This window comes from Euprymna scolopes, chromosome 5 (genome assembly GCF_053919585.1).
Source record: "Euprymna scolopes isolate OS-2025 chromosome 5, ASM5391958v1, whole genome shotgun sequence".
NCBI classification, from domain to species: Eukaryota; Metazoa; Mollusca; class Cephalopoda; order Sepiida; family Sepiolidae; genus Euprymna; species Euprymna scolopes.
Genome location: NC_136486.1, coordinates 21,346,600 through 21,359,065, shown reverse-complemented (window position 1 = coordinate 21,359,065; position 12,466 = coordinate 21,346,600). Strand labels below are relative to the sequence as shown.

At 33.7% G+C, this 12,466-nt stretch overlaps 1 protein-coding gene across 2 annotated transcripts in view; it reads left to right on the top strand.

The window, feature by feature from the left end:
- LOC145276731 (histone-lysine N-methyltransferase SMYD3-like) overlaps positions 1-12,466 on the top strand; it is a 69,739-nt gene that overhangs the window by 22,542 nt on the left and 34,731 nt on the right. Inside the window, exons 3-4 of one of the 2 annotated variants that reach the window (XM_080127954.1) lie at positions 1,575-1,685; positions 5,252-5,321. In XM_080127954.1, coding sequence (XP_079984080.1) covers positions 1,575-1,685; positions 5,252-5,321 — 181 coding nt within the window. The remainder of the gene's footprint in view (positions 1-1,574; positions 1,686-5,251; positions 5,322-12,466) is intronic. The other variant, XM_080127955.1, reaches the window with a different exon arrangement.

Here is a 12,466-nt window from a genome sequence, read left to right as displayed (position 1 = left end):
GAATGAACCTAACAATTGGCCACTTCGATCGTGCGAATTAACTGTATTAGATTATTTTCTTTGAGGATAGGTATAGTTCCATGTCTACGTTGATAAACCAGACACAATCGACCACTTGGAAGATAACATTCGTTAATGCTGAAATACAGCCTAATTTAATGCGTAGAGTTTGTGAAAATTAGACCTCCAGATTGTGAAAATTAGACCTCTAGATTACGCCATATTCGCACGAGACGCGGAGACCATATGCCCAAAATTGTATTTAAATTATAAATACCAAGAAATATTCTTTGGAATAAACCAGATATTTGTATAATAAAATTTTTTCTTTAATTTATTCCAGTTACAAGGTTGCTTCGTGGCTGGGTTCGAATCTCATGACCGGTAGAAATCGAACACTCTAGATTGTATAATGTATTCTCCCAAATTCGACGTTTAATTGTTCTTAATTCCATTTATTCCCGCGGCAATTGTTTGGCGGCACTGACTTGGCAAATGTGGCTGGGTTCGAATCTAATGGCCAGCAAGAATTGTCACTCCGTATACTAATGATTGCGTAAGCATGAAACAATAGCGTTTGTAGGTATAAAGAATAATTATTGTTTAATTATAGTATATAGAGAGAGAGAGATAGAAAGATAGATATATTAACTCGAGTGTGAAGACTGTCTAAAGGTCACAGGCAATAAACTCGTTGAACTCGTCACCTAAGAGTTGCGAAATAGCAATATCTCAGTCTCATTGTTTTTTAACATCTATCTATCATCTTTTCACCATGAGAGAAGACTTGGAATTTGGACTCAGAGTCGGTAGTCGTAAAAAATTGGGAAGTGCGATTTGCTAGGGACAGTCGCATATCAGCTCAACTCTTGTGTTCTTAATATGCGTCTGCAAAGATAAAATTAAAAACATGCTTCGTTCAATTCCAAAAGTCCCTGCCCAGATAATTAAATCTCAGAAGAGAATTAATGACGCCGAAAAATCCCACCAGCGAACGTAATAGACGTCATTTCATCCCTAAATGGGGTATGCCTATAGTTTTATCGTGGTCAACACCCAGGGAGCTGGTGTGCCGTTTCCAGGACGTAACACCCCTTCCAAAGACTTCCCCACATGGGCAGATCAAGTAACTCTTTTCGGTAAACGATCTGGTAATATAGATAGATAGATAGATAGATAGATAGATAGGCAGATAGATAGATAGATAGATAGATAGATAGATAGATAGATAGATATATGTGGATGTATGTGAAAAGTTGCAAAGTATTTGTTTTAAATAACAGAACATCAAAATAAAATCATAAAATCACATGGAATTAAAATCAGCCAATTTCTTTCTTTAATTGTTTTCTTTGTTATTTTTATTTAAAAAATCATGTGTGCTCATAATCAAATTTTACAAACACACTTTCTGACAAACTGGAATTTACATCTTAACCTGACAATTTCAACGTTTGTCCATAATAATCTAAAATGCTATTATACTTTACAACTACAACCTTTTCGTTCTTTTGTTCTATGAATTCACGATTGATATTGACTTTACCTTTCTTTCTTGTTTTCTATTGTTATAGGAATTGGACTGGCCAATTCACAAGAGTGAGTGTCAATGTTTGGTGAATGTGTTGCCCGAAATTCCTTCCGATTCAACCAGAATCATGTTAAGATTAGTCATACGTCGACAAGTAAGTATCGTTCTCTTCAACGATTCTCCACCATACATTCCTATCATTCCCATCTGTCATTCCATAGATTTACGAACAGTAATGACTAAGATAGGTAATTCGAGCCTGACGGTCTCTGACGAGTGTCTGTGTAAATCTATTCAGAATGGTAACGTTACAAGTGGCTTGATCTCTCTCTCTCTCTCTCTCTCTCTCTCTCTCTCTCTCTCTCTCTCTATCTATCTATCTATCTATATATATATATATATATATATATATATATAGAGAGAGAGAGAGAGAGAGAGGGGGGAAGAGAGAAGGAGAGTAAAACAGAGACAGACCTCGCTCTATTTATTATTGCGCACTCTTGTATAAACCTTATTAAATTCATTGTTTTTTTTAATATTAACCTATACATATATATATATATATATATATATATATATATATATATATATATATATATATATATATATATAGTGCAACGCAAAATATTGGATACATTACATTTTTCTTCATTACTTAAATTAGGGTGCAAGATTTTACCTAAAATTTGGTCAGTATATTCCTATTACTATTCTAAATTATATTTGGAGTAGTAATTACAAAATCAAAGTTTAGAAAGTGTATATTTAAGGAAAAATATGAATTAACAAACGCAAAAGTATTGGATGCACTTTTAAAAAATTCTTTTTCTGAAATAAATTTAAATGACTTTTGCTTAGCGTGTTGCAATAATGCACACGAGTTATCACTGACCAATCAGAGAGCTTTATATTAAAATAATTTTATAAAATTCTTCCAGTTTGGGCTCACTCCCTCAAAGTCAACCAGTTCATTTATAAAAATGCCTAAAATTAAAGAGTTGTCAATAGACATTCGTCAAAAAATCATTGATAAGCACAAAGAAGAAAAAGGTTATCGAATAATATCAAGGGAACTTAATCAACCACTTAGTACAGTTGGAAACGTTATTAAAAAGTTTAAAACCCCTGGTGAAGCTGCTGTAAATCTTCCAAGATGTGATCGACCAAGGAAATTAAACGAAAAAAAAAATCAAGGCGGGTAAGCAGAAAGGTACAAAAAAACCTTACTTGTTGAGCTTTTTATTGTTTCAATAAGCCTCCATTTAAAAAACTCTTCGGTACTTTTTAAATTCCCTCATATATATATATATATATATATATATATATATATATATATATATATATATATATATATATATATATATATATATATATAAACAAGTCCTTATCAATAACGGATTCTTAATTATACCGTCAATGAACAAGTAAAATTGATTTTAAAATTTTAACACATCATCTGATTTTTTTACTTTATTTTTATATTAATTTCGAATAGCAAAATATCCATCGTCAGAGATTTTTTCCGGAAATAAAGTGTCCGTGGCTTGTGTTATAGCTAGGCTTTGTGCCGATATTTTTGCACGCTCTGTTGTGGATAAAAAATCTCCTTACCTTGAGCTTTTTTCAGTCGTATATTCGTTGTAATGAAATGAGGATTAGCAAAGAGACATTAGAAGCATCTCTAAGAAAATTTAAAACTTACAAGATACAAAATAATAATAATAATAATAATAATAATAATAATAATAATAATAATAATAATAATAATAATAATACAAAATAGAAAACAGAAAGACAAAGGATAAAACGAGAAAAATAAAAATGGACAAAGAAACAACTATACGGAAGATTCATAAGAATGACAAAAGATGAGAATAACGAAAACACTTGGACATGGATGCGAAAAGAACATATAAACCAAGAACCAACCACATCAAAGCAAAGATCGACAAAACACAAGAAAACAGTAAATGCAGACTCTGTGGACAAAGAGACGAGACGATAAACCACATCGTAAGCGAATAGAGCAAACTGGCCCAAAAAGGAATACAAGAACAGGCACGGCCAAATGAGGAGAGCGGTGCACTGGGAATTATGCAAACATCTGCATCTCGAATGCAAAGACAAATGGTACAAGCATAAGTCGGCAACAGTATTTTAAAACGAGAATCACAAAATCCTATGGGACGTAGACATACAAACAGATGAACCTATCCAAGCAAGAAGACCGAATGTCGTAATAATTAATAAGAAAGAAAAGTCATGTCAAATTGTAGACTTTAGAGGGTCAATATAAAAGAAAAGGAGAACCGGAGCAAATACACAGAGTTAACCAGAGAGCTGAAAGGGATATGGATGATGAAGAAAATCAAGATAGTACCTATAATAGTAGGAGCACTAGGAACAATTCCTAAAAACTTTGAAAAAAGAATGGGAGAAATTGGAATCAGAGGAATAACTGGAAAGATACAACAAATAACAAGAACGAAAACAACTGAAATATTAAGGAAAACTCTTGAATGCTGCGACTTATACACATGAGGTACATGCGCGGCCCCATAAACTGCTGCAGAAGCAAAACACGAAAAAGCGTTACGTGGAACCAAGAACATTGAAGCTGCATATCTATGTTCTCTATCCTCTCCCCCAACCCCTCCCATTTCCCCATCACAGCCCCCCAAAAGAGTGATGCTAAATAGTCGAGAAGAGTCAAGGCACAATCACGTTGACACCAAATCTTCGAAGTTAAGCAGCGTCGAGCCTGGCCAGTACCAGATGGGTGACCATTTTGAAAGGCGAGGCGCTGTATGTAACACTAGGTAAAATACTAGGTTGGGAAACTGGCGCGGTCTATCCTTCTCTCGAGGTTAGATGGGCTTCTCTTAAGCCGTGGTAAGCAACCCATCTATCAGATCAGTCATGATATTTTTTAATGTTTAGTTTAATGTAACAGAGCGCGTATTAGTGTATGTGAAAATATCAGCAGTAGCCGAAGGATAGCGAAGGCATTAGCAGCAGCAGCGTTTGAGCACGTATGAAAATTAGCAAGTGTGCGCGGGCTTGCGTCACAAGAAAAAGAAAAAGGGACAACACGTGGTCAAGGAAAGAGCAACGAAGTGCGCACTGGGGAAGATGGACGTGTGGTTATGTGGTGGTGGCGAGAAACTTTTAAGCTGGTATTGAAACGGCAGGGTTTTGTTAATCTCATGGCGGACGAAATGAACAGTAAAAATTAAAAAAATAAACAAGAAAAAAAAACAAGAAGCAAGCATTGTTTGGAAAGTAACGTAAATAAATGCCTTTTGCTAAAGCAGAAAAAAAAGCTGAGTCGGATTTATTTATTTTTGTTTGTTTCTTTGCGACGTCGTGGAGGTCCGAGAGAGGTTTGAACTGTTACGGACACGGTTCGAGTGTAACAGCCACTTTACGTTAATACTATTCTTATCTAGTAACCCTTACCACAAAAAAATAGGATAAAAAATTAACCAGCGGACAAACAAAAGAACAGACCATGAGACTTCTAGAGATGAATAAAATGTCTGGATTCTGAGCGAAATAATTCTTTTTCTTTCTTTATTTATTTCTTTATTTATTTATTTATTTATTTATTTTTTCTTTAATGCGGTTTTGTGTCTTCCAATCCTCACTGCTATCGATTTTTTCTTTTTTGTTGTTTTGTTTGTTTGTTTGTTTGTTTGTTTATTTGTTTTTTCATTGCAGAATGGAGATGACACAAAAACGTTTGGCGCGAACAAATTATATCAGCGACGATTCGTTGATCTTATGTCTCGTTAGTTTCTTTTCTTTTTTTCTGTTTTTTTTTTTCGTTTCGCTTTACTATCACTTTCACTTTCACTTTCACTTTCGCGCTCTTTCTTCGTCTTTTTTCACTTACATAGGGTCAGATTTACATGAAGGATATGATAAGCACAATAACTACACCTACTATAGAGTCCAACAATAGCTTTTCTTGCCTTAAAACTCCTAATAAAACTTTAAATATATATATATATATATATATATATATATATATATATATATATATATATATATATATATATATATATATATATATATATATGATTAAAGAACAGAAATATAATGGGGTCCTTCTTAATTAATTTTAAAGAATTTGAGTTAGTATGGACATCTTTAATAACGGATGGAGTTATAGTCATATAAGAGTTTTCGAGTTAGAGTTGAGGTTAGTTGGGTGAGACGTTCTAATTAGGGTGAGTTTTTTATTATTTTAATTTTATTTGAAGCATTTCAGATTATACATCTTTAAATAAAACATCGTAAAATATAACTTTATTTTAGAAATAGTTGGGGGACATAAGCTAATGAAGCTTAAACCCGGTTCTGCATACACATATGTAAATGTATATAAACTATAGAATGAATCTCGCAAATTGAATGAAACTATAATAACAGCGTCGATGAATTGTCGATTGCTGCGTATATACGTTTTACACGCGCACATGCATAGACGTATATTTGAAAAATTGCTAAAAAAAAAGAGATGCATTTCTCAATGCATAATAATAATAATAATAATAATAATAATAATAATAATAATAATAATAATAATAATACAAGCTCGCAGAGCTGATATTCAAATATTCAGTCACGGATAATCAGATTACTCTAGCATGCTTAGATGTGTGTGTGTGTGTGTGTGTGTGTGTGTGTGTGTGTGTGTGTGTGTGTGTGTGTGTGTGTGTGTGTGTGTGTGTGTGTGTGTGGATATTTGTAAATTGCAATGATAATTAAAATCGGTATGAATTATCTCTTCCTGGGACATCGGGAGGTAGTCTCCCCTAGATCTGAATAATTGCTTCTATATTTTAGACATAATCAAGCACACACACACAAACACATAGACACACACACAGACACATACGCAAACACATATATATTCTTTGTTTATATTTAATTAGTTAGTCGTCCATAGACACATGTTTCGTTCGTGGATAATTATTTCAGAAGTTACATATATATATATATATATATATATATATATATATATATATATATATATATATATAGTGAAAATGGTAATTAATAAAAACTGAAGACAGTGTTCAATACCGTTGTAGAGCAGATATGCGTTTTATTTTTTATTACCGTATATTTCAGTTAAGTTACATTAAAAAACGGCCAAGTAGCTGAAACAATAATGTAACAACAGAAAGATACGGTAATAAAAAATAAAACGTATATATATATATATATGCGCTACGAAACAGGTGCTGTCAAGAATTGTGCATCTCAACATACTTAAAGAAATAAAAGGTAAAATAGTCAACATCTTGAAATTTGAAATACAGACTTTTGTCATTTATTTGTAAATGCTTTGTAGTTACATCGAACTCCATAAATTAAAGGATTGGTATAAATAAAAGGTGAAATATAATTGGAGAAGCATATTTTTTCATATATATATATATATATATACATATATATATATATATATATATATATATATATATATATATATATATATATATATATATATATATGTTTAGAGGTACAGAATTTAAATAATAATAATAGATAAAATCGATAGCGTAAAAATAATATTATGTCGAAAGTAAAGAGTTCTGATGGGGAACTATTGAATGTGCCAAAAATTACGGGGACACTAAAATAAAGTTTATTAACGTTAAAAAAAAAACGATTAAAATAATGGCACAACGAGGGGAAGAAAAAAAACGGGAGAAAAGATTCACAGTTCCCCAAAGAGAAACAATGTATTAGATGTTCCTTTCTGCCGGCACAAAGAAGGTTTCCGCACCGCAATAAAGACAGACTCCAAAATCTTTAAATGATTTCTGGAGTCCGCTCTATGTAGCACCTCGAACCATTCAATTTTATATCTATCGGCACAACAGATGTTGTCAACCAAATGCTGGCCAATAGCAGAGTCCAATGCTGCAGAAGGAGGGAAACTACCAGACCCCATCCTCCCTTGTCTGATCTTCGATGGAACATGCTGGTTTATACGAGTCAAAAGATGCAAGGATGTTCGCCCAACATAACCAGCATCGCACTGGCATTTGAATTGATATACAATATTGCTATTTTGGATGTAAGACAAACTATCCTCGCGAAAAGAAGGAAATGCAGGTCTCGTAATATATACCAAACGCAAGGACACAGAATAAAAGCAGCCATAAATACTTATGCGAATCTGTTTGGAAAGTCTGTTACTCTTTTCCTAAATCCACGGTAATTTTAAATAAATCGGGCATTTCACAGGTCCAAACTTTTTAGGTGATTTAAAATCCGCAACCTTTTTGAAAATACAGTCATCAATAAGGTCAACAGGATAACGATTATTGATGAATATTTCCCTGATCTTATCGAGTTCGGCGTTCAATCTGTTAGGTGAACAAATCATCAGGGCTCTATGTACCAAAGTATTAAGTTAAGACGAATGTTAGTGGATAACTATTTTAACTATGAATATATATATACATAATTATTCCAGATTAATATTTTCCAGAGGTGAAGCAACCAATGAAGTTTTAACGAGATTCATACAAGACTACTCAATACCGAAGTAGTGCAAGATCTATTTTTATTTGTTTTACATAAGCATTAATATATCGCTACACATTCATGAGTATGTTTCGGTCAGCCAGTTACAAGTAACTAGAGACCTCTTCAGACGATGCTACTTATACAAAAGTAGAGTTCGTAGGTTACCGAAACACTGAAATTTAAATCCGTAGGTCTTATCGACTGAAGAATGCCTTAGGATCCTAAACTATGTGAATTAGGTTCCCAGTGTTTCGATGAAAATAAGTAGTAGAACTGGTAGTTTCCTTCTATCTTGACAGACTATCGGTACCCACTGTAAGAGTGCCTGTGCGTGGAATTTTTGTGGCAAGAGTTTCGCAATCTCCAACCACACCTCTCCTGAATCAGGCAAGTAAAGATTCAGGACAACTGGAAACAATGCCGAGATAAGCGGAGAGCACATACAGCGCCTAGAATTTCCAAATGGTCACGTTGCTTGACTTGATGAGAACCGGTGTGTCTACAAGATTATGCCGTATGTAGTTTGACTACACATACAGAGAGAGAGAGAGAGAGAGAGAGGTAAAGAAAGAAAGAAAGAAAGAAAGAAAGAGAGAGAGGAGGTCATTTTATATATGTATAGATAAATTTTTTCTTCTTCTGGAACCACCATTTGTCCATGCATAATGAAGCATTATGCGCCAGCCTTTCTTTTTTTTACCAAGGAGTCACCACTTATCAAAGCCCGGAGGCCACTCGAGGATAAGGGTTAATGAGTATACAGTAGTCAATGGGAAAATATAGTAATCGTTATTAGTGGACATTTGGTAAATTGGATTACTCATCAAACCTGTTCACATTTTGGGTAAAGTGTAAAAATAAAAATATCTAACCTAATAGGTCCCACAATGTCTGCTAAACCCCAACCCACTGTTGCATCGCTGCAGTGTTGCCTTACAAATATTTCCATGGAATGTGATCCGATAAACTTACTGCACTTAAACCCCTTCAACGAAATACCCAAGATCCACCCGACTAGCAGGAAAACCCGACCCTTTCACTACAGTGATCCCCAGATGCCGGGAGATTTTGTACTCTAATAGTTTCTTTTCTTCGGACTACTTGCTTCTGGAATTCCCCTTCTTGTTACGTTTCTTCGACCATACTAACGTTTAAACAGTTAACAGAAATTTAAATGTAATAATAGAAACTTATTGCAATAATAAAAACTTTTTAAAAATAGTAAATTACTCATACATGAGAGCATCCTGTACTTCTATCATTCATCCGTGCATGGAGTATTGTCACATCTGGGTTGGTGCATCTACCATTAGTCTCTTATTCTTAGATAGGATCCAAAAACAAGAGTTTCTAACCTAATAGATCTCGCACTATCAACCAAACTCCAACCTCTGTCCCATCACCGAAACGTTGCATCGCTGTGCCTGTTTTACAAGTATTTTAATGGAATGTGCTCCGACCAACTCAAAGCACTTGTACCTCCCACGACGTAAATACCCCGACAAACCCAATAAGCAGCAAAATCTCAATCCTACTCTGTAGAAACTCCTAGATGCCAGAAAGCCTTTTACTCTAAATAGTTGTTTCCTTCGGACTGCAAATTTTTTTAATTCTCTCCCGGGTCCCTGCTTCCCTCGCTTGCAGAAGTTCAAGTGTAATTTCAACAGATGTCTCGCTGCTAAACTCCCTACATAGTGTCCCCGAGGATTTGGTCTCAAATAATATAGCCCCTTACATCCAAGTAGCAATATGCCTTGTTTGGGATGAAATTGCATTTTTTTTAAATAATAATTAATTAATTTATTTATTTATTTATTATTATTATTATTATTATTATTATTATTATTATTATTATTATTATTATTATTATTATTATTATTAAGGAAACAACTATTAGAGTAAAAGGCTTTCCGGCATCTAGGAGTTTCTATAGTGTAGGATTGAGATTTTGCTGCTTATTGGGTTTGTCGGGGTATTTACGTCGAGGGAGGTACAAGTGCTTTGAGTTGGTCGGAGCACATTCCATTAAAATACTTGTAAAACAGGCACAGCGATGCAACGTTTCAGTGATGGGACAGAGGTTGGAGTTTGGTTATTTAATAATAATAATAATAATAATAATAATAATAATAATAATAATAATAATAATAATACAGAGCAGATGTTATACAAACTACACTTTACGCATAACAGATCTTGACCCTGTACTGATGACACGATAACCAGTTTCAATAGTTCAATATCCGATTAATCTACTCCATCATGGTTATGGTGGCTAAGTGGTTAACGACACGGACTGGAAACCTGGACGTAAGAAGTTCGAATTCAGTTCGTTCTACAAAAACATTTTCATCAAACCAAACCTGCCATTGTGCTTAACCGCCAAGAGAGAAGATAAATAAATACTCGATCATGGTTATCCACTGGCATGGCACACTTTCATAGAAGTTCTTCATTGTAATAAATTAATTATATTATGATCTCCTCTGTTTAGCTACGTTGGAATGGCAGATTCTATATGAAGAGTTGAAGGGGTGATAGTGTTGTGGTACCGTTCCCATTCATGTACACAATAAACTCTTCCAACGAGTATATAAGACTTAAAGTGTAATCCGTTTGGCGAGTTAAGTAGCAGAAGCCATAGTTTAGTGACGGTGTCAAAGTGGTTAACGAAACGAACTGACAAACTTAGTATGTCAAGTTTGAATCCAGTTCTTTCCATACAAATACTTTCATTTATGGATGTTGGCAACTTTCGCGTGGTCCCTTCGGTAAGTACCCGTAAGAATTCTAATTAGAAATGTATCTAGGAAACGAATGCCAATAACAATCATCTTTATACAATTAATTAATGATGCTCGCCAACATCATCAGCAGAATCAACACTTGTGACATTATATTATTGATTTGCCATATCGATGGCATAACAAATAGGTTAGAATCCAAAACAAATCTCACACAAAAATCTCCAACAAGCCAAAACAGTCTAACGTATAAAAATTACCCAGTGAAAGCTATTCTGTCACTCCACAGAACTGTGAACAACTTTGAGTAAAATTGTAGATATGAAATCGTTGGAACAGCAAATAGAATGAAAACAAGAATACAAAGTCTAGCAAGAGTAACATTTCTCTCTCCCCAATATCGACGTGAATAGGACTCGCTTTTATGAATGAGTTTGCACGGAAACCATCATCGTTACTGCTGAGCTTTTTTCTCACTGTTTGTCATGCCAAGCTAAACATAAAACACATATGCACACATACACGCACACACATACACGCACACACATACATGCACACTCACACACACACACACACACACACACACACAATAAGTGTATGCACAAATACAAAAACAAGCTCGTACGCATAATTTGAAAAGTATTTTGCCAAAATGGATTGAAAGTTAAAATTGTGTTCATTATTTAATAAGAAACGATATTCTTAAGCACGCGACCATTTATTAATTCATTCATTCATTTATTCAACCATCCATTCACCCATTTATTCATTCGTTGATTCATTCATTTATTCATAATTCGTTCATTTAATCATTTATTTATTCATTCATTCATTCATTTAAATAAATAAATGAATCAATAAATGAATAAATGAATAAATAAATGAAGAATGAATCAATAAATATATAAATATTTATTTATTCATTTATTCTTCATTCATTTATTTATTCATTCATTCATTTATTTATTTATTGGTTCATTCACTCATTTATGCATCCATTTATTTATTTATTTATTTATTTATTGGTTCATTCATTCATTCATTCATTTATTTATTCATTCATTTATTCATTCATTCATTCATTTTTTTATCCATTCATTCATTTATTCATTCATTTTTTTTTTCGTGTGAATCATGTGGCATTGGTTTCCCGGAAAACTTCCTAGTCAGAATTATTTATATAAAGACATTTGTACTTACAGGACGGATCACGTAAAGGTTGCCAACATCCTAAGTGGAAGTGTTTATGTGGCACGAATTGTATTCGAACAAGGCACACCCAAGTTGTCAGTTAATGTTGTTAACAAATTAGCCACTGTTACCTTATATGCAACCATTACAACTGTACGTTTACAAATAAAGTTTCTATTTCAGACTTAAATGAGACAGACTAATAAAAATACTATTCCAAACTTAATATATATATGTGTGTGTGTATGTGTGTGTGTGTGTGTGTCAAAACAGCGTTTATTCATTACCCACACAGCAACAGCCGTATAGCGTAATGGTGAGAAGCCTTGACTCTCATTTGGGAGGTCGGGTTTCGATCCTGGCTTGAGGCAGTTGCCTGTCTAGCCGCACTGATGAGCTGTGAAACAGCGAAACAGTACTATATATATATATATATATATATATATATATATAT